This window comes from Camelus ferus, chromosome 6 (genome assembly GCF_009834535.1).
Source record: "Camelus ferus isolate YT-003-E chromosome 6, BCGSAC_Cfer_1.0, whole genome shotgun sequence".
Taxonomy (NCBI): Eukaryota; Metazoa; Chordata; class Mammalia; order Artiodactyla; family Camelidae; genus Camelus; species Camelus ferus.
The window spans coordinates 14,050,458-14,071,460 of record NC_045701.1 but is presented as its reverse complement, the minus strand read 5'-3'; the positions used below and the strand labels follow the sequence as shown (position 1 = coordinate 14,071,460).

The 21,003-nt window shown below is 46.9% G+C and overlaps 1 protein-coding gene across 4 annotated transcripts in view; it reads right to left on the bottom strand.

Moving 5' to 3' along the window:
• The window catches only part of MYO5C (myosin VC), a 91,006-nt gene that overhangs the window by 54,465 nt on the left and 15,538 nt on the right, over window positions 1-21,003 (bottom strand). For 3 of the 4 annotated variants that reach the window (XM_032481172.1, XM_032481174.1, XM_032481173.1), the window contains exons 3-11: window positions 20,628-20,793; window positions 19,918-20,062; window positions 16,577-16,733; window positions 14,259-14,402; window positions 13,400-13,481; window positions 12,181-12,288; window positions 8,208-8,314; window positions 4,882-5,147; window positions 1,159-1,240 (exon numbers count right to left, since the gene is read on the bottom strand). In XM_032481172.1, the coding sequence (XP_032337063.1) occupies window positions 1,159-1,240; window positions 4,882-5,147; window positions 8,208-8,314; window positions 12,181-12,288; window positions 13,400-13,481; window positions 14,259-14,402; window positions 16,577-16,733; window positions 19,918-20,062; window positions 20,628-20,793 (1,257 nt within the window). Of the gene's footprint in view, window positions 1-1,158; window positions 1,241-4,881; window positions 5,148-8,207; window positions 8,315-11,069; window positions 11,176-12,180; window positions 12,289-13,399; window positions 13,482-14,258; window positions 14,403-16,576; window positions 16,734-19,917; window positions 20,063-20,627; window positions 20,794-21,003 lie in introns of those variants that run through there. The other variant, XM_032481175.1, reaches the window with a different exon arrangement.

Genomic DNA, 21,003 nt, shown 5'->3' with positions numbered 1-21,003 from the left:
CCTGAGGTTGCCCAGGTGCAGGGTCTAGCAATGGCCTGATTTATGGGACAGGAGCTTGGAGAGATGGGCTCACTAGGGCTTTTATGCTGGTATTTTTAACGTATTACGCCTCCCAGGAGGATCTGCACATTGATAATTACTCAAAAAAAAAAAAAAAAAAAAAGGAAAAAGGAGGAGGATGAAGTAGAAGAGGAGGAAAAGCAGAATTAAAAAAAAAAGAAAGAAAAAACGGAATTGCAAACTTTGATATGTATTTGGGGTGCGGTATAGTGTCTTGTAAATGTATTATTTGAGGTTGAGTCCTGGGAGGGCCAGGATCTGCAGATACAGTTTGACTTCAGGTGAGTTATGCTGCATATCCACTTGGAATAAACCTTAGTTTCAGTTACTAAATGCTAAACTTTCAGAGAATCCTTGAGAATGCTAACAGAATAGAAATTCGCAATGGGATGAAATCTAATGCTTACACATGGATTAATTCTGGAGCAAGAAATAGGAAAGCAAAGAAACATTTGCTGCGTTTGAGTCAATGTTAGGTCTTCTCTTCACCAGAATATTAGGCAGATCTTACTGACCCATTTTCAAAACAGAGAAACTGAGGCTCAAAGAGCCCAAGGTCCCAGAGGAAGGAGGTAGCAGAGCTGAGATTCAAACCCAGTTCAGTCTGAACACAAGCCCATGCTCTCCCTGATGTCACACCATCTTCTCCTCAGGAGCTGTGTGGGAGGCGCTGAATTTCAAAAGACAGGCAAGGAGTTGTCCAGGTGGAGATGAAGGGATGGGGAAAGGACAGGGCAGGTGGGTGACAGCAGAGAGAGAAGCAGGTGCAGATACCACAAGGACAGGAACCTTGGGGAAACTAAGTCATCTGGTCTGGCTGCAGGGGGGGTCTGTATCCAAGAATGGCAGGTGCTGAACTGAAATGGAAAAGTTGGCAAGTGGCTCCACAAAGATGAAATAGGATGGGAAGTTGCAGTTTCAAGATAACGGCCACAAGGTGGTGCAGTGACCCAGCATGTAGCTCCTTTAATAACTGGGAGGTTTGAAGAGGGAAGGAGCCAGACCGCCTCTCTGTGTAAACACACACACACACACACACACACACACACACACACACACACACCTAACTACTTTCAAGAAAGCAGAAAAGTCACCTACCAGGTTGAACTGCTGTTGCAGCTTTTCGTTAGCGTAATTAATGCAAAACTGTTCAAAGCTGTTCACATCAAAGGTTTCAAAACTGAAATACAGTTTAAGTAAGTTAAGACATAACTTGAAGGACTGACATATTTGTTTATATTTAGTATTTTTGGACAAACTTCATAGCTTAAAAGTTTTCTGTTTTCTACAAGTCTTAAATATGCCTCAAAGCTTCTGGTTAAACATCCCAGCAGTTTATAAATCACTTTTTTTCAGGCTGACCCCGGAAGGAATCTGGTGTGTACAAAGCACCCACTTGAGGCAGGCATTAAAACAGGTGCATCACATTACGGCACATCATTTAATCCACACAACACTGACATCAGCGTTATTATCCTCACTTTATAGATGAGGAAATAAGACTCCGAGAAGTTAAGAAATTTGCCTGAGGTCACAGAGCAGGGTCAGACTCAGCTGCCAGCCCACCTGCCTGTAACACCTAGGCTTTTGGTGAAAAGGCACTGCTGTTTCCTGTTCCCCCACTCTGCTGAAGTCAGAGGCAGCACAGTTTTGCCACCCCCAGGGGTGCTTTCATAGTCCTTGGAGGAAAAGAGTAAGGGCATCTAATACCCATAGCCCAGCAGAGCCCATCAGGTCCAGGGCAGACACGCCCCACCTTCATTTTCAGACTTTCGGTGGCTGCCTCTGGAGTTGCAAACCCACGAGCTGAGATGAGGCTGGCAGGTGACAGTATGGCGAGCAGGCTGAACTATGCGGAGCCCGTGATAACCAGGACTGCCCTGCGGGGCAGCTGCTACTCAGCTGCAGCCAACTGTGGCCATGGACTCATGCCGGTCAGGATATGAGATCACCTGATTCCCAAGAGAATCCAGAAACCTGGACCCTACGTGAATTACCCTGCTCTGTGAAACATGCTGTGGGCTGGATAAAACTGGGGCACCAAATTCCCCACCTGCCAGGAGGAAGCTGAGGGCTTCCCTCACCTCACCCTAACACAGCCCTGGGTGGAGGGCTGCTGGGACCCCGCTGCTCCACACGAGGGCAGAAGAGAGACTGACCATCGCAGAGTGGTGCCAAACACATAGTCTGACCCCAGCTCTTGGTGCCTCTAAAACCTTGGTTCTTAGTCACTCTAATCTGAGAAGTTCCTGCCAAACCCAACCATGGGTCCCCTGGGAGTCTCACTTGATGGAGCCCGTGTGGCTCCGTTCAGAATTCCTGGGCAGGTTAAAGGACGGGACTATCCTCCAAGCAGCTCCAGGCTGACTTGGAGCAGGAACAGGACCCACAGTCCTGACAGCCCTGTTCCACACGGTTGGGCCATGGCTGCGCCAGGAGGAGAGTCAAGAGGGCCTCATCGTGCTTTGCAGCCCACAGCCAAGGCCAAAGGCCAGACCCCCAAGAGCAGGGGCAGACCGTCAGGCATCAATGACTATTTTCCTGTTCACATCTGAACAATGCTTATTGTTCTTAAAAAGACTACACGATTTCTTCCACCTGACCTTTGTAATAACCCGTGAGAGAGGCCTCATCGTACAGACACAGAAACTGAGGTTTGGAGAGGTTTTGTGACTTTCTGACAGCCACACAACAGGTATGGTGTGGTGCCCACTCCCAGGGGTCTGACTCCCAGCTCTGGCCCTTCCAACTCTGGGTCCAGAACAGAGACGTCTTGCTAGATGGGGAACCACAGACTTCACGTCTTTCTGAGCTGAACTCTCAAGGCTCACAGCTTCAGCTTTAATGGCCTTCACCATGGCACCTTTTCCTTTGAGGCTGCCTTATTTCCAGATCACCCTGAGCTCAGGTCTCCCAGCAGTCACAGGTGTGCAAGGATGAGGGCTAGCCTGGCCCTGAGAAAGGCATGCAAGGGTTCACCCTAGATAGTAGCAATCTTACTTAAAGAGGAAAGCTTATTTTTTGTAGGGGTACAGTGAATTCGTGGGTGTCAGTAAGCATGTTACTTTTATCATTTCCAAGGAGGAATTTTATATTAAAATTAAAATTTTAAATATACTCTAACAAGTTCTTACGAATTTACTATTACTCCTGTCTCAGGTTTGCCCACTTAGCCAAAAATTCAAATTCCTCATTACATGGTTTGTCGACCTTGTGGATCTGATGCCTGCCTGCCATTCTCCTGACTCACTGCCCCTTGTTCTCAGCTGCTCTCCTCTCTATCTCATGTCTGTTAACCCCTAGCACATCCACCTGCTTATTCCCCTGGAATCATCCCAGTTTCTAATTAGCTGCTTGCCTCCGCCACTAAAATTTAAGTCCCAAAAGGGCAGGGACCATGAGTCTATTCTGTTCACCCATCACACCTGACACAATTTCTGGCACACGAGTATTTTTCTTAAATGAAATAATCTCAAAATGAAGGGCTGTTTATTTTAAAGACATTTTAAAAGCACAGGAAATAACAGAATAATGTAACAATCACTTATTTCCACCACAATGAAAGAAATTATTGTTAAGCAGGAATATTCCCTTTTGAAAGTCTCTTTAAATGATTACTGACTGCCCAAATCTTTTTTTTTTTCCAGAATTAACAAGGTAAATAATTTACTAGACTATTGGCAGTGCCTCACTATTTTATAGCTGTTGACATATACTATTAACTGGGAGTCATATGTAGCTTAGAACCTAAGTTACGCAAAGTCACTCCCCTGAGGCACCATCTCACATAACAGCCACGGGAAAAGCTGACTCTCTGTTTATGGGCAGAAGTTCCAGGCCGCCAGCCCACCCAGCAGCAGCAGCACGCCAGCCGGCTGGTCTCCTCTGTGTGGGGAGGGGAGGGGAGGTTGAACTGCTTTTCCCGGAGTGTCAAGGGATACACCCCAATCTGGGTAGAATACCCTGCGATGCCTTCCGTAGGACCATCTACCCCTCCTTCCCCTGAGAAACCAGGGTTGGTCCTGGGAGCCTGGAAGGGTGGGTAACCCGAGGCCAGCTACTAAGGAACAAAAGCCTGAGTGCTAACCCCTCAGGGCCCGCCTCTGCGCCGCCCGCCCTCACGCACTCTCTCTGGCTATTCCACAAGCATCTTTGGCACGAGTCTGACCTGGGACTTAGAAAAGTAGGACTGAACCAAGAGGAGAAGGAAGGAAAAAACTCCAGTGTGGGAACTCGGTCTCCCAAATGAATCAGAATTCTTGGAGATTGGGGCAAACACACAAACCTTACTATCCAAGAATAGAAGAGGATGTAGGTGTGAGGAAGCTCTTGGTAAAAGGCCTGGGTTTGCGTTTACCTCTGGCCCTGTGAGCGTGGGCGGGGGCAGGACCTCTGGGGCTGTCATTTCCACCCTATGAAATGGGAAAGGTGTGTCAGAGCTCCACACCTCGTGGGGCCTCTACAGGGAAACAGAAGTGGGTGAGAGCTCGTATAGCCCTGGCTTCTCCCACCAGCAGAGCACCCATGAATGAGTCTTCAAAGCCTTAACTGTTCCATTCTGTAAAATGGGGATAATTATAAGGTTGTTTCAGAAATGAGAAAGTGCTTGGAAACCACTCAGCATGGTGGCTGGCCATTATTAATTTAGAATTCACTGAATGCACTCTCAATAAAAGACACTGTAGCTTCGGGGATGATATTTAACATCCATACGTGCTGATCATGTGGAAAACAAAGGAGCAACCAGAATAAAATGATTTAAAAATAACAGGCATTTGACATTTAAACGAGGAAAGACAGGCTCACGGGAGAGAATCTTACCCATAAATGTCCAAAACACCAATAAAAGTGTGCTGCTTGCCTGAAAACTGCAAGGCTTGATTAATTCTCTCCACGATGAAGTCAAACAGGTGCGCGTAGATCTTTTTGGCCAGTGCGTCCCTGGCGTTGGCAGCCTGGGGCCTGGTCATGGGCTTCACCACCGTCTCCGAGGCTGTGATGATCTTGCGATTGCAGAGCCACTGAGCCACTTTGTCACCCTCCAGGCCCAGGAGCTCACAGAACACCTTCAGGTGACTGTCGCCCTCCTTTGAAAGATAAAAAAGCACAAGGGCCTCCCGGTCATCTAAACTGGCACCAGCCTGTCCGGCTAGGCCCCGCAGCCCCCGCATGACCAGGCCTCAAGAGACAAGAGCCAGGCCCCGGAGGGAAGCCGGAGGGCTGGCAGGGTCCCCGAGCCTGCACCTGGTCCTTGCACCTGGTCCTTGGCAGGGCACCCCTGTGCTGATGCCAGGCTGTCCTGGGCTGGGTCCCACCTGGACTTTCGCTCTGGCCAAACAATGCAGTGATTTAAGCCACAGAAGCAATCTGTCCTCAACTCCTGTGCATGTGGACACAGCCTTGGGGCCTCTCTCTTTCCTCTGCATCACACCCCAGCCACCAGTGAGAGGGTGCACTCACCCTGTCCCTCCTTGTGTGGTCAGGGTTTGCCCAGGGGTCTGGCCCAGGAGAGAGCTGGGTGTCCTTGTCAGAGGACCTAGTGGGCTCCCTGGGCTGAGGCAGCTTCCCAGCCAACGTAGGGCTGTGGAGGAGGACTTTTCCTGGACATACGAAGTGAACCTTGTTTCTCTTCCCAGCCTGGGCATGAGACTGCCTCAGTGGCCAACGGACAGGGGAGGTCTGCTCCCTCTGTCTTCAGGCAGCATGGACAATGGGCCCTTGTCCCTAGGCAAGAAGATACGAGCCCATGAGTCTGAGCACTGTTATTCCTCCCGGGCAGGGGAACTTCCGGGCAAGCTCATCTGTAGACACTGTCTCAGCCGGTTGGGAAAACCATGCGATGACTGCATTTAAAAAGCACTGGATTGTGGTGGAACGAACAATCTAAAAAGTCCTGCTGCCTCCCTGCTGCCCACCCACACCCCTTCTGACCAGGATCACAATAACATGAAGCGTATCTCCGATGTGCTCGGCACTCACTGGGGAGAGCACTGGCAGAGCCACTGGCTTCTTTCCTTCTAAGCAGGAACCAAACCTTCTCAGTCAAAACCATGCAGCTACAGATGCAGCGACAGGGGGGAATGCAAAGGGCAGCAATTTTTAAAAAGTAAGATGGCTTCATCCAGATTGAGTTTGCCCAATATTTCGAGTTCCTGATGCAAATGAATGAAAGTTACAGGACTGGTCATTTTCTACAAAAGTTTGGCATCTTTTTTTTTTTTTTTTTTTTTTGGTAAAATTTGTCTCCTAACATTGACTTTTAGACGAAGGACTTTTAGTCTATCAATTTTAACTCCTCCTTCAAAATACGACCTTCACAACAAACTTCACGGGACAGAGTCCAAAGCAGGGGTGCTTGCTGGGAGGAAGTCATGGCTTTAGCCTTTGAGAGTGTGAGAAGGAAAAGTGCAGAAGCCTGTTTCTGAGGTAAATAAGCAAGGACCACAGCGACACCCACTCCATGCATGTCCCCACCCCAGGCCTGCCATCACCTCTCCCCAGACTCCCAAGTCTTTGTGAAATGACTGACTTTGGGAGGACTGGATATCGGTGGAGGTGGGGCGCTTACTGTGAGAGTTTGGGAAGAGGAAGGAGAATGACTTCCTGGTCACAGGGCAACAGGCCTGAGCCACAAAAAAAAAAGCATATTCCACTTCTGCTCAGTGCTCCTCCCCCTTAAGCCGCAGGTACCAGAGCTGAGAAAGGACCAGGTGTACAAAATTAACAATTATTCCCATCAGTTGTTTTGGGGGACAGGAACACAGACATTGGTATGGACTGTTTGTTTCAGCTATATGGGAAAAAATTCATATGTTGAACCCCTAACCCCCAAAGTGACAGCATTTGGAAGTGGGGCCCTTGGGAGCTAACTAGGTTTAGATAAGCTCATGCGGATGGGGCCCCCATGATGGCATTAGTGTCCTCATAAGAGGAGAAGGGACCAGAGCCCGCGCTCTCTCTGACACTTGAGGTCACAGCAAGAAGGTGGCTGTCTACAAGCCAGGAGGGGGCCCTGGCCAAGAACGCAAGCATGCTGGCACCTTGATCTTGGACTTTCCAGCCTCCAGGACTGTGCGAAAATAAATTTCTGTCGTCAAGCCGCCCAGTCTGTGGTGTTTTGTTATGGCAACCACAGTTGGCTAAGACACACGTGTTAATCCAAAGCTTCAATGGTCAGGAGATTCTGCATTTCACAGAAACGTCTTTTAACTGTGTGATTGTCCTCTTAACATGGACACTGTTGAGGATAACCAAACCCCACACCAAGATTCACCACCATAATGTTTGTTGCCAAAGAGACATACACATAAACTTATCTTGTATACACTAAATAAAGAAAGCCCTCACAAAACTTACACGGGAATCTATTTCCAGAGAGGAAGCCGGCACCTTTGGTGTTTGATTCAGGCACATGTCAAGAGGTAGGAGGTGTCCTTTCTGCTTAAAACTGTCCAATGCCCAAAAGGTCCTACATGATCTGCACCCTCCCCCCACCCCCACATTTTCTGGCCTCATCTACCACCCCTCCTTGCACTCACTCCTCTTTGCATTTACCAACCTTTCTGCTATTTTCCCACTAACACTTCCTGCCTAAGGGCCTTTGCACTTGCTGTTTTGTCAACTTAGAATGTTCTTCCTCCAGATGAAGACACAATTCACTCCCTTACCAAACTAGAAAGGCTTTCTCTGAACGCCCTACACAAAAGGCACAGCCCATCCCCACCTCTGCTTTATTTTCCCTTTTCATGGCTACTGCCATCTGTAGCTGTCCACTGTGTCTTCTTCCCTCTGCCTCCCTCCCCCAATCATAAGCTTCAGGAAAGCCTTCTGACTTCGTTTTGTTCATTGCTGTTTCTCCACAGCCTACAACAGTGTCTGGCATACAGTAGGTGCTCAGTAAAAATCTGCTGAATAAAAGAAAAACAGAGAATACCCCTCTACTTCTTCTCTACTGCCGCAAAGGGGAAGAAGCTTTACTCTTTGAAAGTAACCCATGGAAACCCCCACCTGTTCCTGTTAAACTGGTCTCCCAGGAGGCCCAATGTGCCTGGTGCTGAGATGGCTAAGATGCAAAGGCAGGATAACCACGCGAGGGTCTGCTGATGACCCTCCCGACGCAGGAAGGGCGAAACAAATACACATCTTACACTGACTGTGGATCTCTCATTGCCCACGGCTGTGATCTGCACGTTGCCCAAATGTAGGATGGCTGCCAGGATCTTAAAAACATCCATCTGAAAATCTTCCTTGAAACCTGTAAAAAAATTTTTCCCAAATTAGGAATACTACACTTCTCCTCTGGCTTCATCACCAGCAAGATAAGCACCTGAATTCCTTTAAGACTCTCTGGCACCATCAGTGCCAGGAGCTGGGACAGGGAATGGGGGGCGGACCCCAGGGAAAATCTGGCTCTCTGTCTTTCTAGTTTGACGTGTGCACACACAATGTGAACTTACGACCCACCAGCTTTCCCTTTTGCTGCGGCTGCTAGGAAGTTCAACACAAAAATTAGTATCTGAGTAGCCATTTCATGTCAGGTTCCTGGGAGAATCGCCTCTCCTTTGTTCTGTGTGCTGTGCTTTCTTGATTGTTAATGTTTTATTTTTTTCCCTTTTGCTCATAAGCGCCCTGAATTCTTTTCATGTTGGATGCTGGAAGGATGCCATCACCCTCCAGCTTTGCATTGTGCTCTCTGCCCCAGGCGGCTGGCCTGTCTGGACTGAGGTCATGGGCTCTCATGCTCTCTGGCCTCAGAGGGGTTTAACCACAGGGGACCTTGGCAGGAGATCAAAAAGCAGGAGACAGGTGCTGAGTGTGTCGTCCTAGCTCTTTCCCTACAAAGTTGCCTCAGGTTGGCTGTGTTGCCGGCCGACAGAAGGTCACTGCTCCTGGTCTGGGTCTGACTTTCCCTGACCCTCCTTTCAGGCTCCAATAACACCATCTGCCAACAGCTCTGCTGCTGTCCCCAAGTCCTCCGGCTCCCTGTAGCCCCCAAAGCCCTATCCACACATTTGTAGTTGCTCCCTCCGTAAATAAACCCTCCTCCTTTTACCCCATTTGAATGTGCCCCATGTTTCCCTTCGGGAGCCTGACTGATGTATGTGGATTATCACTCATGAAGATATAATATATGTGGTACCATGAGGGGATTAGCACATTTCCTGAAGCCAAAACCAAACCAAGCCGGCTGTGAGGAAGGACTTGGTGTCCTACCCCCATAAATCACAAAGGAGAAGCTGCCAGTCGGGAGCAGGGCTGGGCTAGGTCTGGGGCCTGTACAGGAGCTGGGTGGATGGGGACAAGCACCAGGTGGTGTTAAGGACACTGCAGTAAGTCCGGGAGCTTAAAGACAGTGCAGAGGGTAGGGCAGGTTCACCCCCGCCCAGGCTCCCCGTCCACACCAGAGTGGAGGCCTGAGAGTCCCTGCAAGCAGAGGAGCAACAGGCCCTAAACGCCCCATGAGAGCCCCTGCGGCCGCCCGCTCCTTCTCATTTGAGGACAACTGGAATCTTTCAAAAGCAGTGAGGGCATGTTCTTAAATAATTCCAAGACCTACTTCAAAGATTACACAAAACCAAAGTCACAAGTGATTTCAAACCAAAGTTATACAGACGCTTCCAGCTCAGTCTGAGTCCAGGCATATGCACCCTTCCATTTGGAGCAAACCCTTCATCTGAAGGACAGACGACTGTAACAGAAATAAACCACTGGGTGCCACCATGATAAATGACAGGTAAGTGGTGAGGAGAAAAAAAAGCAACTAAAAATACAAAGTTTGGGAATCTGCCTCTGACATCCCTGCTCTTTGCATGACCCATTACTGACTCCATGCTGTCCAGAACCGACAAAAGTGAACTAACAACTTCAAAGCAATGATCTCAAGTAAAGAACATAAGAGCTTAAGTAATTATCTTTAGGGAGATAAAATCACTGCAGAAGAACTGCTGGCCTGAGTTAGATTTCAGTGAGCAACACAATGGTCAAGTTCCTCCAGCCTGCGGTCCAGGAGAGGTCTGACTGTTTCCAGGGTGTTCTTTCTGAGATCTTAATGGCCAAGCAAAGATCAAAGGATGAATCAAATGAGAGTCAGCCGAAGAACAAAGGAAATGAACTCTTGATCAAAATACGTCCCACTCTGCTTCCTCACGGGGTAACCTGTGACCAGCAAAAGCACCTATGAAGCTGTGATGTCGTGATTTACACTAAGAAATACATACTTTGTCAAATTTCTAGCACAGAACTACTGAAACCCTAGGACTTCCTGAGTGGTCAGAGAGATTAAGGTGTCTTTTGTTAATGAGGTGATTCTGGAATGCCCTAGGTCATGTGAGGATAGGAGGTGGTTGCCAGGGGAACCAGCCCTGTGATAGGGAGCTGGAACTTTCAGGCTCCCCCCTTGACCTCCAGGGAGCAGAGAGGGGCTAGAAATCAAACTAACTGCCAATGGCCAATGATTTAATCAACTGTGCCTATGTAAGGAAGTCTCCATAAACCCCCAAAAGGACAGGGCTTGGAAAGCTGCCAGGTTGGTGAACACGTGGGGACTGGGGAGAGTGACACACTCAGGCAGCATGGAAGCTCCGTGCCTCTTCCCACATACCTTGCCCTGTGTATCTCTTCCAACCAGCTGCTCCTGAGCTACATACCCCTTTATAAAAAATGGTGATCTAGTAAGGAAAATGTTTCTCTGAGTTCTGTGAGCTGCTCTAGCAAATTAATTGAACCCAACGAGGTGGTTGTCGGAACCTCTGATTTGCAGTCATTTGGTCAGAAGCACAAGTTACAACCTGGACTTGAGACAGGCCTCTGACAGTGGGGGGTGAGGGTTCTACCTTGTAGGTCAGAGCCCTTCACCTGTGAGAGCTGATGCCTTCTCCCAGGCAGACAGTGTCAGAACTGAGCTGAACTGTAGACGTCCAGCTAGGGTTCAAGGAATTACTTGGTGTGGGGAACCTCCCGCCCTCGCATACACACACGCACTGGAACTGGGTCCCAGAACCATTTAGTACCTCAGAAGCTAAGCCAGAAGGGAAAGCCCAGGAACTCTGCAGCAGGCTCCATCCTCAGTACTTCCCATGCATCACCTCGTCTGCTGTTCACAACTCTCTGAAGTAAGTACTGGTGTTGCTCCCATCTGATATCATATGGACATTTTGCTTAGGAAACCATTCGTTTTTATTCTCAGTTATGCAATAGTGCTCATCTCGTCTATTGCTCTGGTAATTTAACCTCAAGTTCTTTGTCTTTTACATTCAGATACAGTCAGTTGGCCACAACAACGAAAACAAACAGGTCTAATAAGAGACGAGTATTTTCTGCAGGATGGAAAAATGGTCTGTGGTCTCACACTGACCAGAAGCTTAGACCAGCAGTTCCAGTTGGATGTCTAGACTAATACAAAATGGGAAAGGGAATGGCTATTTTTATAAATGCCACGTGTAGACAGTCTTTCCAAACTCGAGCTCCTTGTGGGACAGGAAAGGTGGGGAAGATCGAAGATAATGCGTCACCTGTGTCAGCGTCCTGGCAACCAAAGATTAGGTTTTTTGGTATGAAAATGAGAAGTTTTAAGGCCCTGAGTGTAAATTCCAGTTCTGCTCTATACAGGCTGCTCGACCTTGGGTAAATTACTCACTACCTCTGTGCCTCAGTTTCCCTATTATAAAATGAGGTTAATACCAGCATCTGCCTGATAAGGTGTTTGTATGGTTTAAATGAGTTACCACGGGTAATAAAGTGCTTAGACTGGTGCCTGGCACACAGTGAACTCCACATGGGCACCTGCTATTTTACCATCATCATCAGGGCACCTGTGAAGGCCAGGCAGGGTCACCATTACACTTCTGAACTGATACGGACCTTAGCTCTCACCTGTCTTCTCTGCAGTCAGCCTAGAAGAGCTTATGAGCATTCACAGCAAGCCGGCAAGCCTGAGGGCAAAGGAGCTGATTTCTAGCTTTTAAGGGAAGAAGCAGTCTCGACCCATTGGCCTCCAAATTTGTTTTGATTGGCTCATCTTAAACTTAGAATTTATTAGGTGCCTTCAGAACACACTCATGCTGGGCATCCCAGCCTTTTCAGAGACAGCGGCTGCTCCTTGAATAGGATGTTTTCACTTACCGAGTAGACGGAAGGTCTTCTGTGTCTCTATCATGTCAGCTCTGTCGTTCACACCCTCAATGACAGTACTGCCTCCCATTCTCGTGTAATGAAATTCTTCTGCACTCCCTGAAAGCAAACATAACGTGATTTCTGTGACACAGAAGTTTGGACATACATGTTTATCAGAAGCAACAAGAGAAGTTCACACTTAATGCGTCATAGTAAGCACCTTACAAATGTTTTCCCACTCATCCCTTAGAATTCTATGTCCCTGACTCATGAGCTGAGGCTTAGAAAAGTGAAGTGACTTGCTCGTTGTCCCACAGCCGCTGGCAGGGCAAGAATTTAAACGCAGGGCCGACTCCAAAGCTCTTGGTTTTTGTTCCCACACCTAACAATTTCATACAGCTTTACTGAGGTTTATTGAATGTACAATGAACTGCAAAAAACCTGATGGGCTTTGATATACAGTTCCCCTTATAAAATCATCACCATGGTCAAGATAATAACTATATGTACATCTAATATTTGAATAGAAGATGGCCCTTCAGAAAGCTCTTCCATGTTTGCTATTCATAGTCTGTTTAACAGACAAGGCATGGATTTTATCATTATAAGAAAACTGAAGAAACTAAGATTCCACAAGTGCAAGCAACTTCTCCAGGATTAGGGAGTGTGCATTCAATGCCAACACACTAGACAATTTTATCTGCCGACACGGCACAAATGACCGAGACGGGAGAGTTGAGATACCACAGGAGCTGGTTCATTTACACTCAAAGATAAACAGCTCATTAATTATGACTGCAAATTATAGTGATTTTGAGTCATCAAGGAAGTTCAAATTATGGTAGAGGTCCTGTGACTCAGAAGATAGGAAATATGTCATACATGTAGAAAAATGACCATCCAATGAAATTAAGACAAAAAGAAAAGTCTGGGGACTTAGATTTCTAGGTCCCAGTGGTCAGGAGGCCTCTTTCTACAGGTGGTTCTGGATGGGTACCACAGTCACCCAGGAGCTCTGAAAAGAACCCTGGGACTGAAGGGTCCCCTCTCTCTGGCCTCACCTTGCCCCTAACTAACCTTAGTTAAATGCATCAGGTCCACCCCTGGAACCCAAAGACCTTATGTCTTTGGACAGAATACTTTTTTTTAAGTGATGTTGTGGTAAGAAGAAATTAACCTAGAATTCAGCATAAGAAAGAGATTCTTCCACACACCATCCATTACGTACCCAATTTAAGATGTTTAAATTCTGACTGCTGTGCAGATGCACAAAGCTGATAGAAAATGTGGTAATTTCGTTCATTTTCTGACTGTAAAAAAAAAAAAAAACAAGAAGTCCTGAAATTACACCAAACTCTTTACAAGTGAAAATGTGAGGATTTCCACAAGAGGGTCTTAGATGCTAATCTGGGTTGACAGTTCTGCTCTCATGGACATGGATGTCTACGTGTGTTTTTGCTGGGACCCAAACTCTTGCCTTTGCTGGCTCACAGGGGCCCTTCCTTCCAGAGGGAGAACTGGCAGCCCAAGATCGCCTTGCAAAGAATTACCCCAGAGAAACTGTTATTAAATGAAAACATTCTGTGAAATGGCAATAATATAATTCATACGAGTTGAAATTTTAAAGAATCTCCCCGCAGCACATGGCTTGCCATTATTCTCCTCCGGGGCCAAAACTATGAGAATTTTCTTCATTTTATGGACAGAAGAGCCTTTCTCTTAAATGCCACCTCGACAGCTCTAATCCCATCCCCTTCCTGATAAAAAGCCAGTCTAACAGTGTTGCCTATTTCAAGTAGTTTTTGTGTTCTAGAAAGGTAAATGTGATACTTAAATGCTAAAGATTTTTTAAGTCTCCCAAATTGTAAGTCGTCCTTTCACCTCAACCACACAACTCCACAGGTAATGCACCTGTCCATCAATTTTTGTTTTTAAGAGACAGGAAAAATAACCCAAACTACAAATGAAAGACAGGAAGACTCCATTCCTCAAGTCACAGAACAATGTAGTTTGGCTAATGAATATGTAAACACAAAACATTTTAAAAGTCAGGAGAAAGGAAATTTGATGAACGTTTTGGTCCTTACTTGAAAGACAACTCTGGATTTCTCTAGCAGGTAAGTTCTCATGTTGGCTCCTATAATCTGATTCCTCTCGTCAAAACTGATTTCTGTATATTTCCCAAATCGACTGCTGTTGTCATTGCGGGTGGTCTTGGCATTTCCAACAGCCTACAAAACACAGTAACAGCATTAAAAAGACCTTTGCATCAATATTCTTGGAGCCGTTATAGTACAGTACAGTCCTGTTAGCTAGGGGAAGGTCTGATGAGCAGAGAGAGGTCGAGGGGTAGGCAGAGCAGCTCGAGACTTACAGGCAACAGGACACAGCCTGCTATTCAAGACTCTCCTCAATCTTGCTGGGAGACACTGAGCAGGATCAGAAAAAGTACAGGTTCTGATGTTCCATGGCCCTAGGTTCCTTTTTTGCTATCTGTCTGATGCTAGAAAAGTGATTTCATCTTTCCCAGTCTTTATTTCTCTATCTGTAATATGGGAAAGTATGCATCTTAGAGTTGGGAGGATTAATGAGGTAACATAAAGTGCCTCAGCTCATCTATGCCTGAAATACTACAGATGCTCAGTTAGAAGTCCATGTGCTTCACCTGACTTTTATTTCTGTCTTATCCCTTACCACTTCTCTACTTAACCTTTCTACTTGACCAAAAAATTGCCCTCTCCCATCCCTCCCACACTGAGCAGGATTTTTGCTTTTTCCCCTCTGCTCTTGAATTCCGTCTCTCCTCTTACCCACCCCTTCCCCATTCCTGGGCACCCTCCATCTAGAAGTATCCTTCTTATGCACACACACTGCACTCTTGCCCAGGCCATCGTGCTTTCTGACAACATACCCTTTCTGAGCACCTGCTGTGGGTCACGTGCTCAGAAGGTGACGTGAACCAAGCGGATCCAGTTTCGCCTTCACGGGGCTTACAACAGTGGGCGAGACCAACCCTGAGCGGGTAAGCCTGCAAAATACTCCACTGGGCATGTAACGGGCAGTGCTTCTTGACAACCCTTTTACTGCTATCTTGAATTGTGATTTATGTTTCTATTTAACTTTAAAACATGCTATGTCGGAGGAATCTTAAAAATTAGGGATTGGGTCTTATTCTTTTCCATCACTCCCTGTAGTATCTGGCATAGTGGCTGAAACCAAATAGGTGGTCTGATAAATATTCACTGAGGATTTCGATTCAGTAAAACAGGGAGAAAAGGTCTAGGAACCTAACATTCTTAATTATTGGCTATGCATCCAAATAAATCCAAATCAACCTCTTCCAATTTTGCAAGGCAGCCAGAGCTGGCCTTTGGGCCCTCCCCTGAGCCTGTGAGATGCTCCTTCTTCCTGGAGAGTTGTCCCCTTACCTCTGGGTACCATCACGGTTGGCCTTGCCTACATGTCAAAGCCAGCCAGGGGAGGAAGAGCCTTGATATGCGGCATTTGCCAATTTGTAAGGTATAAATATTCCCACCATGACTGATTTCAAACTACCATAGGTTTAACAATAACTTGCAAAAAAAAAAAAATCCTGAATATTTAACAATCAGGTCTCGTAAGTTGGTGCCAGTTGGCGAGCGACCACCACTACTCTTATTTCACCAGTGGTGTCTGTAGTTGAGGAAATTTCCTGAGATGTACACATAAACAGAAGACTTCTGAAATCTGCTGGTAGAATTTTTAGCCCAGTGGGTAGAGAAGGGAAGCCTTGGAAGCAGCTACCTCTGCCCCAGTTTCCTCCAAACCCCACTGAGGGACAGACATCCTGGCTCTTTCCTGCCCTCACTTCTTAGGTCTTTCAAGGGTGGGAACTCAAGTGAGCAAGGACAACATACAGGCATACCTCCGAGATACCATGGGTTTGTTTCCAGACCACCACAATAAAACAAATGTCCCCATAAAGCAAGTCACATGAATGTTTTGGCTTCCCAGTGCATAGAAAAGTTATGTTTACTCTATACTGTAGTCTATTAAGTGTGAAAGCATCATGTCTAAAAAACCAATGTACATATCTTAATTAAAAAATACTTTATTGCTAAAAAATGCTAACCATCATCTGACCCTTCAGTGAGTCATAATCTTTTTGCTGGTGGAGGGTTTGAAATTTGTGAGAATTACCAAAACGTGACACAGAGACACAAAGTGAGCAAATGCTGTTGGAAGACGGTGCCAACAGACCTGCTTAATGCATGATCGCCACAAACCTTCAATTTGTTTAAAAAAAAAAAAGTAATATCTGTGAAACACAATGAAGTGCAGGCACACCCGTATACACAAACCACCCCGCCTCTCCACACACACGCCACGGCCTCCGGCCCTGCTCCCCGCCCCACGGGGCGCTCACCTCAGTTATGGGGTTGGATGCCAGAACCTTGTCTTCCACGTGAGCGTTACTGCTGGACTTGCTGACGGTGGCGAAGTACCTCATGGCATACCGAGCCGACACTGTCTTTCCAGCACCCGACTCCCCACTTACAATTATTGACTGATTTTTGTTGTTTCTAAAGCAAATAAATAAAAGGACTTTTTTAATGTTCATTTCTTCCTATTAAAAAGGCAATATATACCCATTAAGAAAAATGCAGAAAAGCCAGAAGAAGAGGTTTTGTTCCTTCTCTCTAAAGTAACTGTTTCTAACATGCCAGTGAATTTCCTTGGAGTGTTTTTCTCTGTGACCCTGCTGAACACGCAACTTTGTTTCTTGCTATGTCCCCTGTACTGAGGGTCCCCAAGACCAATCCCAGATCAATGATCCACTGGGAGGACTCAGCACATAGTAGTACTCATGGCTAAGATTTATTACACCAAAAGGGTACAAAGCCAATCAGCAAAAGGAAAAGGACCAAGTGCAGAGGAAGCCATGTGTAAACCTCCAAGAGTCCTCTCCCAGGGGAGTCACACAGGACGCACTCACTTCCTCCAGCAATGAATTATATCAACACACGGGACACACTGTCTACCAGGGAAGCTCCATAGAGACTCAATGTCCAGGGTTTTTACTGGGGGATGGTCACATAGGCATCCTCTGCCTAGCGCATACCACAATTCCAGACACCCAGAAGCCAGGCAGGTGTTCAAAATGAACCACACTGTTCCCACCAACAGTTTAGGTACAGTGAGCCACTCTTACCAATTAGGAAGTGGTGGGAACCTTCCTGAAATCTAAGTTCCCAGAGGCTCACCAGGTGCCAGCCTTGCAAGCCGACCTCTAAAGACAGCAGTCTCAGGCCTGTGCCAACTCCCTTCTGCATATCCCCACTTAAATATAAAGATATTTATTTGGAGAGCAATTATTTGAAACATGCTTGGGAACATGTACGTTTTGTAAGCCAATGTGCTCTGTTACGTAAGTCAGAGATCTGAAGAAATATGTTAAACTTTTCACAGGATGATGGTGGTGGAACCTTATTATAGTACCTTTCTAGCACTGCTATGTGTCGGGTGCTTGGTGAATACTTTACAGGGAATCTCATTTAAGCCTCACAAAAATTCTGTGCCACACACTATATATCCATTTTACAGATGAGTAGAACAGTGACTGAGAGAGGCACAGAGCACACAGCTCCCCTGTGAACACAGGAAGGGATCTTAGGGAGAGCTCCTGGTCCCAAAGAGGAAACTAAGACACTGAGGAGGTGAACAACACCCCCTGAATCCCTCAGCCATGTAGAATGGGATGGGGATTATTAAAGCCAGGCTCTCCTGTCTCCCAGTCTAGTATCAGCAAGTCCGACATGAGCCTGCCCTGTGCTCAGTTCTGCTGTTACAGTTAGACAGACCTCCAGAGAAAACTGGCTCTTCAAGCTTGAACCTGGCTCAGCCCTGCAACTCCAACGAGCTCACACTGTGGACACCCAGGAGCAGCCCTGGCCTGTCAGGATCTGAGCCACAGATGTTAATCTTGCAGACACCCTGCAGATCTGCAGGGGCCAAGGCAAATCCTAGAACCACGGGGTTTTTTAGTGTTGGAAGGAAACTTGCTGTGGCAGAAGCCAAGGTAATTGGCAATTTTTTTCAGAACCTCCAGGATCTTTTATTTTCTGACACCATCATGCTTGGCTACACTCTGCTCCTGAGCCTCCACGTGACCATGAGGGCTCAGGAAAGGGGGTGACTTTACATCATTAGTCACAGCATCAGAGTAGGAATGGGCAGGTTTGGGTCCAGCTAGTGTCCTCAAGAGCAGAGCCTGCTTGGCTCCCAGACTCTCGTGTCTGCAAAGGAGAGGGAGTCAGAGCCCCTTGTGGCCTGACTGGTGCATCAAGGCACGGAGGACACCTGCTGAGACGGAGGATGTGGGATCGGGGTGTCCCAAGTTATGGGTTATTAACTGGTAATTCTCTACCCAGCATTCCTCCTCCCCCTTGCTTCTTAGGGACTAGGATACAATTTTTAGTGGGCATGTTGCAGCCCATATGAAAGACTACATGTCCCAGTCTCCCCTGCAGCTAGGCATGGTCATGTGAGGAGCTCCTGGCCAATGAGCTGTGAGTAGAAGTGCTCTGTGGGACTTCTGGGAAGCCTTCCTTAACCAGGAGGGCACACCCTTCCCCTGGGACACTCTGTTGCCTAGAATAGAGAGAAGAGGGCTGAGCACCGAGGATCGGGAAGTGGAAGGCACTGGGTCCCTGATGACTTGGTACAGACAGCATGCTAGCTCCGGACTGCTCATCAGACTTCTCTAGGGGACAGAACCATGCACTTCTCTTACTTAAACCACCATTATTTTTCCTGATTATAAGCAGTGGAGCATGGAGCTGGAGCATCTAGCTCACAGATGACCCTAAAGCTGAGGGAGATGAAGGCTGTGCTGTAAATCATAGCAGATCCAGATCCTGTGTCTCAGGTCTTCCTTCATCTGTGAAATAAGGGCAATGATGGCAGCTGACGTCACAGGTGCTGCACAACTCAAAGGCGACAGATGTCTGTGAAAGCTCTTTGGCAAACTGTTAAGGCTCTACAAAGATCCTTTTACAGGTTAGGACATTGAAGCCAAAATAGGACAGTTATGGGGAAAATAAGTTACATGCGGAGTCAAAAAATCTAAGCACAGATTCCAGCTCTGCCTTCCTCTTGCTGGGCGACCCTGGGTGGATGGCTTCAAATCTCAGTCATCTGACAGCTCAGGCATCCTCATCGCAGGCTCTTCCGAGGGCACCCACGATGATGTGTGGGAGTGTGTGCTCAGTGCCTGGCCACAGGAGGCTTGTAACAAATGTTTGCTGGCAAAACAAGAACTCCCCAAAGCCATACAAAAAAAAAAAAAAAACCAAGTGGTAAAATTAGAATAAGACCTCAGATCTCCTACAGCTAAAACCTGTGCTCATCTACCATTTGAGTCTCCTGCCTTGGATGAGTGAAAAAGCTTAAACACCTCCAAGGGGAGAATAAATCAATTTTCTCCCAACCAAACACACTGGAAGAGAAGCATCTGATTCCCGGATTAATAGGACCAACCTGACAACCTAGAAGGGAAAAAACCAGGAAACTTGGTTTAGGCAGGTCAGGTATATACAACAGTCATTTGCTACTCGGTACAGGCAGTCTGCTTTACCAAGCCCCCAGAGTTCAGTAAAATGAACACTTTTCATGAAACCAAGCCAGACGTCTCCCTTCCACTGTGAGGGTCCAGCAAAGGAGGAGTGTCGGGAGAGTGAGGGGGAGGTCTGTCTGGCAGGAGGCTACCTGGCCATCTGCTTGTACGCCTCTTCTGCCACGGCAAATATGTGCGGGTCCATGTCGCCCACGTTCTGGCCGCTGTAGGCATGGATGATGGCATCTCCGTATATCGGCAACTGCTTGTAAGGGTTCATGGCCACCAGGATGATTCCTGAGGAAAGATGCTGGATGCAGTGATGGGGTTCTTGCTGTCACCTCTTTCTCTAGGTTCTTTTGAGAAACCCCAGCTTTGTCACTTATTAAACCTTCTGTGTGACTTTGGGCAGGTCACTTAATGCTCTAAATATCAGTTCCCTGCAGATGCCACCAACGTTTCTAGGCTACTCTGAAGGTTAAGATGAGATGACAGATGGCAATGCCCTAAAACTGAGAAGTTTTTGCAATTCTTAGTATAAACATAGTAATATCACTGTCCCAAATAAGTAATAAATTTATCCAATCCAACAAGAAACTCAAACACAAGCTTTCTTCGCATGTATTTTTCTTGGTATTCCAACCTTAGTTCTCGTTGAAGATTCTTCCCACCTGGAACAACCTCCCTAAGATCAAATGTCTATAACATTTAGGTATAAATTTGAGCAAATGTCTGGGTGTGATCACTCATTTTGACAGAAGCCAACGATTCTAACATAAGTATCATATAAAACGTAATCGGGATGCTCTAGACAGCGAACATTAAGTTGCAGTGTCACTTCTGCTCTCCTGGAATCACTTACCACTGTAGGTGTAGATGAGTTTGGATTCTGCAAAGCGGATTCTGAGATTGTGGAGCACGGCGGGCTCGTGGAGATAGCTGAGGGCCGTGAGGTCATTCTCACCCACGAGGATGTCAGGATTCCGAAGTGGAGGCAGAGATTCTGGATCAATGGGATAATCCAGCTCCTGTGGACAAAGATCAAGTTACAGTTTCAGAAGTAAAAGATTTTGGGTGTTTCTGCTGAATCACTGTCCTCTTTCCTATCTAGCCCTCTTTGGAGTGATCCTTGACACTCTGAAAAACAAATTTGTGTAGAGCAATGAGAACATAATCTTCATGGCTGACTTCTGGGTGCCAGAGGATCAGGGTATTGGCTGTGGGTCCTAGGGCAAGTC